The 16,146-nt window shown below is 41.5% G+C and overlaps 3 protein-coding genes across 9 annotated transcripts in view; 2 read left to right on the top strand and 1 right to left on the bottom strand.

Annotated features, from left to right (window-relative positions):
• LOC115686226 (EG45-like domain containing protein) overlaps positions 1–8,399 on the top strand; it is a 46,048-nt gene extending 37,649 nt beyond the window's left edge. Inside the window, exons 1-3 of one of the 2 annotated variants that reach the window (XM_030611448.2) lie at positions 7,614–7,741; positions 7,854–8,154; positions 8,273–8,399. In XM_030611448.2, the coding sequence (XP_030467308.1) occupies positions 7,618–7,741; positions 7,854–8,154; positions 8,273–8,279 (432 nt within the window). In that variant the 5' untranslated portion in view covers positions 7,614–7,617 and the 3' untranslated portion in view covers positions 8,280–8,399. Of the gene's footprint in view, positions 1–7,613; positions 7,742–7,853; positions 8,155–8,272 lie in introns of those variants that run through there. The other variant, XM_056318905.1, reaches the window with a different exon arrangement.
• Positions 8,400–9,104: 705 nt separating this feature from the next.
• LOC115686223 (3-ketoacyl-CoA synthase 11-like) lies at positions 9,105–12,868 on the bottom strand. Of its 6 annotated transcripts, none has more exons than XR_008818172.1 (3): positions 10,671–12,672; positions 9,787–9,999; positions 9,105–9,614 (listed from the first exon to the last, which is right to left on the bottom strand). XR_008818172.1 is itself a non-coding variant. In XM_056318809.1 (2 exons), the coding sequence occupies exon 1, from the start codon at positions 12,213–12,215 to the stop codon at positions 10,680–10,682; it is 1,536 nt and encodes a 511-aa protein (XP_056174784.1). In that variant the 5' UTR covers positions 12,216–12,672; the 3' UTR covers positions 9,105–9,614; positions 10,671–10,679. The 6 variants fall into 6 exon arrangements, 3 of the variants coding, with proteins under 3 accessions (XP_056174784.1, XP_056174783.1, XP_030467300.1); XR_008818170.1 differs by having other exon boundaries at positions 9,722–9,999; XR_008818171.1 differs by having other exon boundaries at positions 9,722–10,102.
• The window catches only part of LOC115686175 (protein CHLOROPLAST VESICULATION), a 47,243-nt gene continuing 42,062 nt past the window's right edge, over positions 10,966–16,146 (top strand). Inside the window, exon 1 of the mRNA XM_030611380.2 lies at positions 10,966–10,973. The gene's annotated coding sequence lies outside the window, so the exon portion shown is untranslated. The remainder of the gene's footprint in view (positions 10,974–16,146) is intronic.

Genomic DNA, 16,146 nt, shown 5'->3' on the forward strand with positions numbered 1-16,146 from the left:
GTTCTTGTTAGAACTGGTTTGGGAACCGGTTCCATTTTTTTGGAACCGGTTAAAACCGGTCCGGTTTCCGGTTCCAAGTAAAAATCGACCCGGACCGGTTTTAGAACCGGTTTTAAGATAATGTAAAAAAAAAAAACCCTAAATGACGATCACGTTACCTTACCTCTCTTCTCTCTTTGCCGCTCCTCTGTCTCACTTCTCTCTTCGCCGCAAGAACGCAATTACGCAACTGAGGAGGCTCCTGGTTCGCTTCGCTCGTCCGGCTCTCACCAATCCGTGAGTCCTCCGTTCCCTCATTCTCTCTTCTTCGTCTTTGTTGCAAGGTCAAATGGTTTTGAGCTCGAGCTCTGAATCTGTTCTCGTGTTGGGGAAATGTTCGAGTTCGAGTTTGAGGTTTTGCGTTCGAGTTTTAGGGGTTTTTCGCCGCGGGCTTGGGTTGGTGTAGAAGATTCTCTGAGTTTTGATGATCAGTGGAGGACTTGAGGGAAGAGACGCCATCTGATCTTGCGGAATCTGGCTTGTCTAAGTTTTTTTTTTTTAAACTTTTATCTCTTGCTTCTTGGACTTCTGAGTTTGTTTAATGGTAGAATATAAGCGTTGGTTGCATGCCTGATTTCAGTGGTTGGCCTCAACTCGAAACTCTATATGTTGCAAGCTCCTTAAAGATCACGGATGTCCAATATAGAAAAGAAAAGAAATTTCTTTTGGTTTAGATGAAGAACTTAAATTCACTAAAAAGAAATTTCGCCCTTTTATCCAATATAGAAAAGAAAAGAACTCGAGCTTGTTAGCATGCAGATCGTTAACATTTTATGCTTGCTACTTGTAATTTATGAATAGGAAGGGAATAATTCATCACATATCAGTTTAGCATCGTAGATAAGAACAGTGATATTTGATCCTAGAATATAGTTTAGCATCGTAGACAAGAAAAAGTTTGCAATCGCACCAATAAGTCAAAGAATGGTCCATCTGTGTAGTTATATGTTGTAAGCGCCTGCTGGATTTACTACCAAATCTTGCGTAGTTGGATGGTTCAGCTTCAGCGAGTCTTTATCAGTTCGTACTCAAGATTATGAGTTCAATCATGCAGAAGCAACTCAGGAATGGAACCACAGTGTCTAATGGCCTCCTAGTTCTAGGATAGTCCTTGGCCCATAAGCTACAATCAAATCAAATTCAATTTTCTAAAGAAACTAATTTTCCCATATCTAAACTAGAGAAAATTGTGAAGTATCCTAAACCATGTGTGTACTATCTAAATGAAACCAAACTAATTCTAATACTAAAATCTAACAACATAATGAAGGCCTGTTTCTCTAACCGACGTTTCAAATTTTTTTTTTTGGAATTATTTATTTATTTTTATTATTGAAAATGAGGACTCGGACCCGGTCCGAAAATTGGCCACACGTTGATCTCTTAGGTCTGGGTTAATGGGCATAATTGGAAAAAATGATACAAAAGGGCTTGATGTGGGTTTAATGCAAGTGGGTTTGATTTTAGTTTAAAAATTTTTGGGATTGCTTTGCGATAATGAATCTAGGCTGAGGGTAATTTCGAATTTCAGTTTGCGACAGCCTTAAGTGAGCTTGGGCTTAGTTTAGCATGATTAGGTTTGGGCTAAGTTTGTTCTTAATGGGTTGGGATTATGTCTAATTGAAAAGAGAGCTCATTACGAGTCCAATTATGCCCATTAACCCAGACCTAAGAGATCAACGTGTGGCCAATTTTTTGGGCACCTCACTTATCTCATGATGTAGCAAGAAACAGACCACTATCGCTCACTCTAGTATAGAAGCTGAATATCGAGCTATCGGTTCCAGGGTGGGTTGGATCCAGACCTGGAACCTGAAACCAACCTTGTTATAATCGGCTCCTAATTTTTTGAACCTGAAACCGACCCTGTTTACCCTGGACCCTATTTTGGAACCGACCCTATTTTTCCGGTCCGGTTTCAGGGTCTACCCGAGAACCTGATTTTTTTTAAAAAGTGATTGACCATGACTTAAAGAACTTGCCAATTTTTTGGTCCAAGGACTATCCTAGAACTAGGAGGCCATTAGACACTGTGGTTCCATTCCTGAGTTGCTTCTGCATGATTGAACTCATAATCTTGAGTACGAACCGATAAAGACTCGCGAAGTTGAACCATCCAACTACGCAAGATTTGGTAGTAAATCCAAGCAGCGCTTACAACATATAACTACACGGATGGACCATTCTTTGACTTATTGGTGCGATTGCAAACTTTTTCTTGTCTACGATGCTAAACTATATTCTAGGATCAAATATCACTGTTCTTATCTACGATGCTAAACTGATATGTGATGAATTATTCCCTTCCTATTCATAAATTACAAGTAGCAAGCATAAAATGTTAACGATCTGCATGCTAACAAGCTCGAGTTCTTTTCTTTTCTATATTGGATAAAAGGGCGAAATTTCTTTTTAGTGAATTTAAGTTCTTCATCTAAACCAAAAGAAATTTCTTTTCTTTTCTATATTGGACATCCGTGATCTTTAAGGAGCTTGCAACATATAGAGTTTCGAGTTGAGGCCAACCACTGAAATCAGGCATGCAACCAACGCTTATATTCTACCATTAAACAAACTCAGAAGTCCAAGAAGCAAGAGATAAAAGTTTAAAAAAAAAAAACTTAGACAAGCCAGATTCCGCAAGATCAGATGGCGTCTCTTCCCTCAAGTCCTCCACTGATCATCAAAACTCAGAGAATCTTCTACACCAACCCAAGCCCGCGGCGAAAAACCCCTAAAACTCGAACGCAAAACCTCAAACTCGAACTCGAACATTTCCCCAACACGAGAACAGATTCAGAGCTCGAGCTCAAAACCATTTGACCTTGCAACAAAGACGAAGAAGAGAGAATGAGGGAACGGAGGACTCACGGATTGGTGAGAGCCGGACGAGCGAAGCGAACCAGGAGCCTCCTCAGTTGCGTAATTGCGTTCTTGCGGCGAAGAGAGAAGTGAGACAGAGGAGCGGCAAAGAGAGAAGAGAGGTAAGGTAACGTGATCGTCATTTAGGGTTTTTTTTTTTTACATTATCTTAAAACCGGTTCTAAAACCGGTCCGGGTCGATTTTTACTTGGAACCGGAAACCGGACCGGTTTTAACCGGTTCCAAAAAAATGGAACCGGTTCCCAAACCAGTTCTAACAAGAACCGGTACCCGGACCTGTTTTTCGGGTGGGCCGGTCCGGTTTCCGGGTAAATCCGGTCCGGTTGCACACCCCTAGGAAGACATGGGAGTGTGTCATCATAGCGGGACAGTCCTTCATTGTGACAATCGCAGTTCTATCCAAATGGCACATGATGATGTTTTCTATAAACGCACCAAACACATTGAGATAGACTATTATTTCATCCGATATCACATTCTTCATGGAACTATTCGACTTGTTTCCACTTCATTGGCCGAACAAGCTATCGATGTTTTCGCCAAGACACGTCCACCGGGGCACTTCTTGGATTTTTTTTTTCCAAACTCCAATTGACTTTTTTCCAGTCACCTTGAGTTTAAGGGGGAATGTTAGATGTATATATTTGAGATTAGGTTAATTATAGTTTACATTAATTGTAATTAATCCTAATTGCTTTCTCACCCTATATATAAGGGAGGGCTTGTACTCTTCTTTTGAGTAATGTGAATATACAACACTTTCCTCTTTTTTTACCACAAATCTCAACTCCGTTACTACTCACTCTAGTAGACTCGTTCAATTATAATTTGAGTCGCCACAAATGAAGGAAATGCACATTGACTCGTAGCGTCACATCAAAATTAGAATGCATTGATATTGCTAGACACATAGTTGCTAGCTATATGATCTATTACATCAATATTAAAACCTATGCCCCTTATTTTGGGTTTATCGGTAACTTAGGTATCCAAATAGAAACTAGAGCGATTGGCAATATAGCTTTTGGCCAAGGACAAATTCGCACTTTAATTATGGCTACACACGACAAAGGGGGGAAGAACAGCATTGGTGCCAAAACTTGTGTACGGAGGCCACTTTGGTGCCAAAAGTTTCATTTGTATCACTTTAGTGCCAAATCGAAGGAAAAATGATCACTTTGGTGTCAACGGCGAGAAATTCCGGCCAAATTAATACATGGAATTTATAATTAAATTTTTAATCTTGGTTGGATTTTTTTTTTTTAAAAATTAGTCTACGTGGCATTTCCACGTATATATTTCGATTTTTTTAATACTTTTCTGAATTTTTTTCTTTTTTTTCTTCTTTTCTTTTTTTCTTTTCTTTCTTCTCCCTTTGTCATCGCCGGTGACCGGGAGGCCGGCCACCGGCCGCCTGGCCTCGCCGGACGAGGCCGCCGCCGCCCGCCACGGGCGAGGCCCGGCGACCCTCGCCCGGACGACGGCGGGCAAGCCCGGCGAGGTCGGCCTCGCCTCGCATGGGCGAGGGCGAGCCCGGCGAGGCTTCCTCGCCGAGATCCGACGAGGCCGGCCGTCGCCCAGGCCACGGCGGCCCGCCGAGCGTCGCCCGGGCCACGGCGGCCCGCCGGATGTCGCCCGGGGGAAGGCGACACCCAGCGAGGCCGCCGTGGCCACGGCGACGGCCGGCCTCGCCGGATCTGGCGAGGGGAGCCCTCGCCGGGGCCATGTCAACACTGTTTGCTTTTCAGTATTCATGTAGGTAGATTTTTAATAGTTTTCATTGACAAAACTTTGACAGAGGGTAAATGTGTCATACAGTTACAAGTCTAGAATTTTTTGTGTCATAGAAAAAATTTAGGATAAATGTGTTACAGTGGGCATAATTTAGGATTTTTTGTGGCTTTTGCCCTTTAAACAATCCCAATATCCTTTCTACAATTACGATGTCTACATCGAAATCTTGCTTGGGCGGTCGATTAGGTCATGTTTGATCATAGTCAAAGGGATCTCGTAGCTCGTGACCTGTTCTCCATAAGCTCATGACGATATATATATATATATATAGAGAGAGAGAGAGAGAGAGAGAGAGAGAGAGAGAGAGAGAGAGAGAGAGAGAGAGAGAGAGAGAGAGAGAGAGAGAGAGAGAGAGAGAGAGAGAGAGAGAGAGAGAGAGAGAGAGAGATCATATATAGATAGATGGAAAAATGACACAAACAGTCCTTGAACTTTGGTCAAATATGCAATGTGGCCCATGAACTTTTGGTACATGTTCAATTTAATCCATGAACTATATGAAAATATTCAATGAAATCCTTCCATTAATTCAAGTTCATGGACTACATTGAACATTTTAGAATTCATTTTTTTACTCCCATTTGCCAAAATTGTAAACTTTTATTAGTAGAACAAAAGGCTCCTCCTTTTAAGGTTTAAGGGTTAATGCCACGAAAAACCCCAAACTGATACACATGTAACAAATTTACTCTAAACTAATTTTTTTACCACGAAAAGCCCTAAACTGATACATTTGTGATAATTTTACCCCAAACTAATTTTTTGACCACAAAAAACTCTAAACCGGTACACTTGTGACAAATTTACCCCCAAACTAATTTTTTGACCATCAGAAACCTCAAACCGGTACACCTATGACAAATTTACCCTTCGTTAGCTTTCGTAAAAATTACCGTTAAATTTGCTGACGTGGCTGACACATGGTGACATGGCAAGTCCACGTGAAAATTCATTGGGTTAATACCACGAAAAATCCTAAACTGGTTTAATCAATTTGTCACAGGTGTATCAGTTTGAAGTTTTTCATGGTATTTACCCTATGGATTTCCATGTGGACTTATCGCGTCAGCATACCACGTCACCCAAGTCAGCAAATTTAACGAAAAAATTTGACGGCTAATTGGGGGTAAATTTCTTACACTTGTACCGGTTTGAGGTTTTTTGTGGTCAAAAAATTAGTTTTGAGTAAATTTGTTACAGGAGTACCAATTTGGGATTTTTCGTGATCAAAAAATTAGTTTTGGGTAAATTTGTTATATGTGTACCAATTTAGGGTTTTTAGTGGTAAAAAATTAGTTTGGGTAAATTTGTCACAGGTATACCGGTTGAGATTTTCATGGTAAAAAAATTAGTTTTTGGTAAATTTGTCACATGTGTATCAGTTTGGAGTTTTTCATGGTATTAACCCAAGGTTTAAAGCATTATATATGCTAAAGTTGCCTTTATTACTTGCAAAACTTTACTAAAGTGAGGTTTAGGATAGATCCTATTTGCATTTCTTTTCAAAGAACTATAAACCCTCAACGGCACTTATGTCCTTAGTATGGTACCCTGTAAATTGTTATCTTAAATGAAGATGTTTCCCCATTGGCATTCTATGCTTGGTACTGACTATAACAACGATGAGAAACTTAGTAAAAACAATTAACTCATTGGAAAATTATGTATAATATGGTCAGCGCAAAAATTTGCAAAATCAAATATAGAGACAAATTTATAGATTTTTTTCAGATAATTAAAAAATAAAAAAATTTACAATTTGGAGGCAAGTAATTATACGATGCGATAATGCATGTGACGATTCTCAAATGCGGACTAATTTGCCAATGAGCCAACACCAACATTATTATTCGTGGATGCTATTGATAATAACAAAAGTTAGGTATGATATAATATTGCAATTATAAATTTTCAAATTATCATATTTAATCACTGATTATAATACAATTATCTGATTATTAAAGAATAACTATCATATTCTAATAGGAATTAATTACAATTGTAGGGCATCATCATGTAGCAGCAACCAATAAGTAATTAATACCAGATACGTCAACGAGACACATACATTACATAATATATGTCGGTACCTAATATTGCAACCCAAAAATATTTAGTATCTATACAGTCGCAATGTTAAGGGAGGGCTGCAACGCCCTTGCCCAGAGAGACCCTTGCCTGTGGCCAGCGATGGTCGGCCGGCTACCTCGCCTGTGGCCAGCGATGGTCGGCCGGCTACCTCGCCGGGCCACAGTTGGGGAAAAAAAACGAAGAAAAGAAAAGAAAAACGAACGAAAAAAGGAAAAAAAACAAAAAAAAAAGTAACATTCTCTAAAGTCCGCGAGGTGTCATTCTGTTTGTCCTCAAGCACGTTACATTCTCTCCCCCTAATGGACCCATCACTTGGCTAGCTGGGTGCAGATCGTGTACACGAATTTCCTTCGTGTGACAGAACATATGTGAACAGAAAAGCTCTCTAGTCTTCGAATATCCAAAGCGAAATGCATGTTTGACTTTGCGTATCATCGAGGGGTTTCGGTTGATATTTCTAGAACGCGATAAGGTTTACCGGAAAGGAGACGCCGAGAATCAAGGATATAAATCAAGAAGCTGGTGCAAGAGAAGACCGGGGGCGCCGAGAATCACAAGAGAATGAGAACTCTTGTTTAATCTCAGTTTGATCTTTGCAGCCATTTGCATTTTAATATGTGTTCATGCGGTTATTCTTCTCTTTGTTCGTTTGCAGATCCAAGTACTTTTGTAGTTTCCACTCACCACGTCCCTCGTTAAACCTTTGTACGGATCGTCCGTTTCAAGCGACAACATCCCATCAACTTTCACCTGAGATTTTTCCATCACACCTAACAAGTATCCCATCTTTCCAAACTCTCGCTCTCGACAATGCCGCGATTGCAACGAGTCGTCCCTCGCTGTCTCTCATCGATCCTTGTTATCGCCGTGATATTGCTTCGGCGATCCGAGGCAGACGTCGGGACTGCTGGTCACTACGATCCTCCATACACGCGTAAGTATATACTTGTCGAACCGGCTCTTAATTTCCGGTATATCACCGGGCCACGTTACTACAATTCGATCCTTGTCTAAACATTGATAGGTTTTTTGTAATATGATCGCAGCGACCGCTTGCTTCGGGTACGATCCGCTGCAGTTTCCCTCGAGTTTCTTGTTTGCGGCTGCCGGGGAAGGGATTTGGGACAATGGCGCCGCTTGTGGGAGGCAATATTGGGTCCGGTGCGTAAGCGCTGACCGGCCGAAGACCTGCAACCCGGCCCAGTTGGTCCAGGTCAGGATCGTGGACCGGGCGCTCAGCACAGTATCCCGGTCCTCGTTGGACCATGCCACCATCGTCCTGTCCAAGACTGCGTTCGAGGCCATTGCGAATCCGTCCGCATCGTCTGTCAACGTCGAATTCGTACAGTAAGTAGCCGGTTCTTTGATTGGACTATTGTTCATTATTTTGCTTACAATTTTGTGTCTTTGTAGATTTATCTCAATTTTGAGAAATTTTGGTGATTGTTGTGTGATTTACATGCAGGGTTTGAAGTGATCAGGATGATACCTGGGAAGCAAAGCGAAGCAAAGCAAAGTAGGGTTTTAAGGAAATTGTGTATGACGCTACTATGATTGACTATGTTCCGCCCATTCATCAATATTAAGAGTCTGTTTGTTTGAAGGAAAATTGTTTCCGGGAAATTATTTTCCAACTTTTCAGAACACGTTTTTCATGGACTAAAAACAATAAGCTTAGATTGGGGAAAAATGACTTCATTTTCTAGTAAGAAAAAAAAATCACTTATCCTAAATCACCAAACAACCGAAAACTAACCATATTTCTTGAAGATAATTTCAATGGAGAATATTTTCCTTTGTCATGAAATTTTTGAGTGAAACAAACACATCCTAAAATGAATTGATATTGCCGGAAACATAGTTGTTAGCTATATGATCTATTACATCGATATTAAAAACGGAGCACCCACTTTAGGGTTCATTCTTAACTTGGGTGTTCAACTAGAAACTAAACCCTTCATGTTGGCAATTTAACTTGTGGCCAACGAAGAAGAAAAAAATCCAAAAAAAAAACCGCAAAGGAAGAAAGGAGGACACGTATCAGTTAGGGAGTGCTTGTTCGAGCAAAAGAATTTTTCGCAAATTAGATTTTTATACTTTCTCGCGTTTGATTTGCTAAAAATGATCAATTAACAGAAAACTCTTTACGGTCAAAGAAAATTTTGATGTTTAAAGTTAGAAAAATGAATTCCCTAACTTAAAAAGAGAAAAACATTTTTCTGGAAAATGATTTCCCAAAAACATTTTCCTTCACCATGAAAGTTTTTCCCGAAACAAGCATACCCTAAAATTGAATATGTTGATAAGTAGAGTATTCTAAGTTTAAAGAAATCCGATATCCTTTTACAATTACGATGTCTCCATCAAAATCTTGCTCTGGTGGTCGATGAGCTCGTGACCCGTTCTCCATTAGCTCATGCATGGACACTTCGGACGCAACGTCACAAACTTCTTCGCTAGATGGACGTGGTTTGGTGACGAAGTTAATAAGAACGATTGACCACTGCGTACAGATGAAAGCCCTGTGCACAATCCAACAGAAAACCAGCCAGGTGATTGATCGAGTGATCAAAGACTTGGTTTGCAAGCCGAAAGTCACCAGTTCGAGTCCCCAGTTTATCCTCGATCTAAGTAAATCTTGGTTACTCCGCAAAGGACGAGTCTGGGCTACGTGTATCGCCACTCTCGGACTTCCCTACTTGCACCTTGTGGGGCTGCGATTACGGGCTTGCCCGGTGGGCAATGGGTGCTTCGGTGGCGCCATCAAGCGAATGTTCTAGCGGCGGATGAAGTGGGCATCGATCCCGCTTATGCACAAAAACGAAAACAGTCAGATAGTGAAGGTGTTTTTGGAAGTCTCTTGATCTTTCGTTGGTCAGCTAATTCACATTTACAAAGGCCCATCACCCTTTACCTTGATTCGACCCATAATAGGCGCGTTCACGCTTAGAAACCTATCGTAAAGGAGCGAGACTTTACATTCGATGTCGAAGATTCGGGATCCTCGACAGTGAAGCCGTGCATAATGAATCGACCCTCGATATCAAATGCTGAGTTGCCTATATTCTCTGTCTCCATGAAAAAGAACAGAACATGAAAATCCACTCGACAACTAACTTCTCTCCCCTGGTCATAAATGGCCTAGGGATCGAATTCTTCATCTGGAATGGTGTCCCGAGAATATGCTCCCACCTTTCACATTCCCGTGCATCCAAAACAGATGAGATCCATGTGAGAAGGAGAATTTCCCGTGAGCATCTACGATCACATTGAACATAGAGGCGCAGAGATCGCACTACACAACAGAAGCTAGTAAAATGCCTGAAAAATTCGGACCTCTAGTTGATGTTCATTCGGAGGTGGCTAAGGTTAGTGAACTTTTTACCTCTGGTTCCACAACATCTCCCCTGAAAAGTGGTGGATTTAGGTAGTGTTGAGTTGAATCGGGTCGTTTTCGATATATGCTTCTTCTGATGCAAATTAACTCTTGCAAGTAGAAATGCATATCGAGGGTTTCAGACACTTATTGGTAACCAACCAGTTTAAGACGATCAGATAGTTAGAAAAAGAAACATTTCAAGCCCTAAAGATCAGTCAAACATTCAGGACTCCAAAGAAGGTTCAGAATACAGATTGGTGAGAGATGCCAAAAGGGAATGAACTATGGATATTGGAATCAAACTCCTAAGCCACCATACATTTCCCCAGAGTCCAGCTCTAGCTATAACATCCAATATCCAGAGGGTTCTATAATCTACTTCCCTCTCTCCAATATCAAGTCAAAAGAATGGCATCTCAAACTCTTTCACATTTAACTACTGAAATTAGCAAACTTACACTAGGCTAGAAACAAATGAAGTTACCTTTGAACTCTAGATGGCCGAGACCTTCGGGACCTCCACTGGAAACTGATGGATCTCGTCCATCCATGGATTCTTCTCTTTCGCAGGATTCACGGTGCGAAGAGCCTTCCAAACAGCGCTGTTGCACTTAAATCCCGAACCAAAAGCTATCTGCCATGTCCTGTCCCCTTTCCTGATCCTTCCTTTGGCTTCACTGTAAGCGAGTTCATACCAAAGAGAGCTGCTCGATGTGTTGCCGAACCGATTAAGTGTCATCCTCGAAGGTTCCATGTGCCAATCTGAAAGCTGCAGATTCTTCTCTAGTTCATCGAGCACTCCTCTTCCTCCAGCATGAATACAGAAATGCTCGAAGGCCAACTTGAAATCTGGGATGTATGGCTTCAATTTCATTTTGAAAAGCTTCTTTCCGACCAGAGTCGCAAAGAACAGCAACTGTTCGGACATAGGCAACACAAGAGGACCCAATGTTGTAATGTTTGTCTTCAGGGCGTCTCCAGCCACTGCCATCAAATCCCTGGATAGAGAAACTCCGATCCTTCCTGTAGGATCCTCCTTTTGAGTTACACAAGAGAAGCACTTATCGTCTGCACCTTTGTGGGTCCGAACAGTGTGCACCAATTTGTACTTGGAGCGCCAGCAGTCGGATCTTTTGTTGGATAGCAAAATTGCAGCTCCTCCCATCCTGAATAAGCAGTTCGACACCAGCATCGACCTCTCATTTCCAAAGTACCAGTTTAGAGTTATGTTCTCCATGCTAATGACCAAGGCATAAGAATTTGGATGCACTTGGAGGAGGTCCTTGGCCAGATCAATCGAAATCAAACCAGCGCTGCATCCCATTCCACCGAGGTTATAGCTGATGATATTCCCTCTCAACTTGTAACGATTGATGACCATTGCAGATAGAGATGGGGTTGGGTTGAACAAGCTACAATTGACAATGAGGATCCCAATGTCTTTTGGTTTCAAAGATGTCTTCTCAAACAGTTGATCGAGAGCGCCAAACATTACCATTTCGGCCTCCTTTCTTGCTTCTGCCATACAGGGGTTCGGAGGTACACTTAGAACGGCCTCCGGAAGATAAGTTGACTCCCCCAGTCCCGACCTCTCAAGAATCTTCCTCTGAAACTCAAGATTCTCTTCTGTGAATGTACCCGCCGATTGCGACCTCTCCATGAAAATCTGCCTAGTGCATTTCCTTTCATTGTCCGGCTTATAACAAGAGAAATCGACCAGATAAACAGGTTGAGGGCGCGTGAGGAAGTAAAGGGTAGACAGGAACACGAGAAGGGTCGAACATAGGATCACCGAGATGAGATTGAACCGCAGATGATCCCAAAGGTCATAGAGGTCCCGGATCGAGAATGTGGAGAGTTGTGCAGCAATGACAACAACAAGAGGGGTCAAAAAGAGGTACATTCCATGGGTTATGAGATAATGATATCCGAGCTTCACATACTTCAGTTTCACCGATTGCTTGAAATCAGGGAGCTTCCTAGAAGAGGACTCTCGGATCAACGGCTCGTTCGGATTCGACGACGACATCTTGTTCTCTTTTTTGCGGGGGAAACACAAAAAGACTCAAATGGGCACCAAACTCTAAAGACTGGCTCGAATCGAATGCAACAGCGAAATCAGGTGCGGACACTCCCCAAGAAAGAAACTTTCGACCAAAACACCTCCAAATGATTGCGAAAGATCACACCATCACATCGAATCAAGAGAGCGGCAATGGCAAAGGTACCCAACACAGAAGAGAGAGAGAGAAAGTCAAAACGCGAAATTTCCCAACACGCAACCACGGAAATGCGGCGAAGCAGCTTCAATCCCTGCAAGAATCGAGAACCCCATTTCTCGAAATCAGTCAAAACCAAACCTTTCTCGCGCTATTCTCACGACAGGCTCGACCCCGCGCGCAGAGATCTAGCAACAACACCGACCCCAAGAGCGAACGAAACTGAGCAAAACCCAATGCGGTTGTCGACCAACAAAAAAAAAACACGTCCCGAGGGACGCAATCCACGGGTACCCCAAAAAAACACACGCGGAGAGCGAGGTTAGAAGGACAAATCGAACCTCTCCGGATGACGAATCCGAGCAGACATTCCCCTTGTTCTTGTTGCCCGTGAGGAACAATGGCCGGAAAGAGAGAGAGAGTTTGAGATGTTCGAGAGACGTTAATAAATGACAAGTGCGTGTGTGCTCAGTGGGCGATGCCTATGAATCGGTCACGTGCTCCACGGCTACAAAGTATGGTAATTAGTGTGAATGATTAGGCTTTTTAATAGGAAAGACTGTGCACGAAGCCCGTTGATGTAGTTCGACTTAGATATCTACTACATACGGCACAAGCTTCAAAAAGTGATTTTCAACAAATTACAAAATTTTCGTAAAAACATAGAAGAGGAACTATATATTTGTTAAGGGAAACAAAAGCCTTTTAAAAACTCATAATTATATCTACTGTGATACATTTATCGTAAAAAAATTTTGAGACACCAAAAATTTTAAATTTGTACATGTGTGACACGTTTACCTTACGTCATTGATCACCGTTAAAAATCTGTCTTAGTGGACGGCGGGAGGCAAGCTATGTTGACATGGCGCGCCTGTGTGGCTTGAGCGAAATAAAAAACGACATTGTTTTAGCTGGAAAATTATATGATTGTACACAGATAGAGAATGGATGTGACACACAGGTACAAGTTTGGAGTTTTTAATATCACAAGAAAATTTTTATGGTAAATTTGTCATAGTGGATATTATTTGAGATTTTTTATGCGGCAAATGTATCACGGTGGACATAATTTGAGTTTTTTTTTTTTTTATGGTTTTTCCCCTTTGTTAAACACCCTAATCAACCATCACTGGGCATAATTGTGAGGCTATTAATAAGGTGAATGAAAATTGAAAAACAAAAGACAAATTTGGGTAACCCATTTATCGCTCACACTATAACCCCTTCTTGAAATTAGATGGCAATCATCCTTAATCATTTAATTAATTGAAGATTTTGATGCGTTATGCAAATTCACTATTTTTTTTTTTTCGCTTTCCTTTGTTGCTCATACTGAGCATACACTGTTTTCTTTTACCAGTAACTAGTATTCATGCACGCGCGCGATTAATTTTCACTCCTTGCACGACATTATAGATTAATAGTTCTTTTTAACTTTGAATTAAGGATGCAATTCCTTACCAGCTAAGGCACTCATTATATGTACGTGCGAAAAAGTAAAAGAACGATGACCAAACGAAGTTCCAAACAATCGAGTCATTACACGAGAGTTTGCTTTATTATCTCTTAACTACGAGTTTCTTTTTACCACTTCATACTTTAATCTTTTGGTGCAATCAAGTTATCTAACTCGCTTGACTCCCGTACATGCAAATTTGGCCCTTTTCCCACCCATTATTTCTAACAACTCAAAATACTGACGAGACATCACTAACGTTGTCGAATTTTCATCGGTATCAACGTGGTCCAAACTCAGCACGGTGTCAATAGTATCCAAGAAAGCGTATCCTCGCGTGTCAAGCCAACCCTAGCCGAAACAACGGATGAAAAAAAAAATATATATATATAGTCGAGACAAAGCAAAGAAGAAAGAGATGAGTTGAATTCTTTCTAAAAAAACAGGAAAATCAGTACTTCTATTCCAAAAACCAAAAGAAGAAATCAACCTAACACTCCTTCGACATGATGAAGTGAAGCTTTTAAAGATGGGGTAATTGAATACTGTTGAGGGGACCAGAAGCAAACACATTCTCTTTTGTGATTTGATGGCGAGAGGGACAAAGCCTTTCGCTTGATTTTGCATTGAGCAGGGATTGAATTTGACCGTGACGAGTCAATCTTGGCTCATGTTAGATTGTGTAGTTGAGATCTGCTAGGTCCCCCACAAAGCATGGCCAACTCAGATACAGCTCCATTTAAGAGGGCACTTCTTGCAAGTCCCCGAAAGCCGGACCCAACCGGTGATCTATTGGATCTTAAAAGAATCTGTCTCTATTGTTCATTAATGATTTCTAGAGATGTGTACAAGGTACAGCATCTTGTGTATTAGGTACGACGAAATGCACGGCGCCCTTAAAATGATGGATCGGCCCCTCGATGGGCGGTAGGAACTCCCTGTCTAATAGCTGGTGTCGTTTCGATTTATTCCTCCTCCGATCCCAGAGAAGAAAAGCCTCGTGAGGATACCCATTTCACTAATGGGGTAAAAAAAAGAGAGCTGAGATGTAAGAGGAAGGGTTCGGATTCGCATTTCATGCTCTCTATTTACCATTTGAAAAGAGAGGAAAAGACAGGTGGTGATGATGATGATGAACTTGGCAATCAGCTTGAGGTTTGAGATACCATGTATCATTACAATGCAACAAGGGTGGCAAATAGCTGGAAGGAATCACACTGGCTATAATTGCGCATTTCATTTATTCATTTGACGTTGATAGAAAGGGATGCAGATTGGTGTGGGTGAGGTGTTGAAGACATGGGGAAATTTCCGTTTGCAAGGCATTGTGTGGAGAGGTGTCGTGCCATCTTTGCATTCGTTTGCCTTGAGGTGGGGTTTCCACGCAAGGGAAGGAAGCAGAAATGGAACCAGCTGTAAGTGAGAACAAGAGCAAGTTTTTTGCTGGTTATATTGGTGGGGCATAAAGAGGAGGAACTTACTTTTGCTTGTCTTTGTAATGGTGGGTTATCCGAGACCGTCCCATTCTGGGTATGTTTCAGTGGTGACTGTTTGAAGCAGCTCCTGCAGAAGATGAGAGTCACCGAGAGGATGAAGCAAATATGATTCTAGCTAGAAGAAGAACATAGCACCTATTGCTGGCTCCACCTGTTCGGTCCGTCGGTCCGGTTTATCACAAAGAACCTGAAACTGAATCGGTTATTGCCAGTTCTGAATTTTTGGAACCAAGAATCGAATTCTGGTGGGAACCGCCCAAAGTTGGCTTGTTCGGTCCGGTTCCTGAGTTGAGCGGGGACGGATGCTCGCCCCTAATGCGACGTACACGTGAGCAGATGCGATAAACTCATCAAAACTAAGAAGATCGCTCGTGGAGAATTGTTTAAGTTTGGTGTCGTATCTAAGTAAAGATTATTCGGTTAAAAGTTGAAATAAAAAGTAGATAATTAGTGACCCCCATTCAATTGATTGTGTCGCTGACAATCGACTGTTATTGTTCATCATAAACTAAAATGAAACTTTTTTCCTAGCATGAAAGTTGATATCATTTTCATAGTCCTTTATGCGATGCGAGTGCATCTTCTAACTTGAGAATCGAAGAGTCCATCTGTCTTTGTGACACGCAGGTCCGATCATCTCCGAAGAGGCTCCTGCGCACACCAACATCTTTTAACTTAATAATGAATACATTTTTCGCAGACTCGCTTTCATTTATAAGAAATAGAAAAGAGAAAAATTAGAAAAAAAATTTCCAAATTTGTGATTTCCCCCGAAGCAAACGGAGC

This window comes from Syzygium oleosum, unplaced genomic scaffold (assembly GCF_021117445.2).
Source record: "Syzygium oleosum isolate NSW1041296 unplaced genomic scaffold, Sole_v2.1 Sole_v2.16, whole genome shotgun sequence".
NCBI classification, from domain to species: domain Eukaryota; kingdom Viridiplantae; phylum Streptophyta; class Magnoliopsida; order Myrtales; family Myrtaceae; genus Syzygium; species Syzygium oleosum.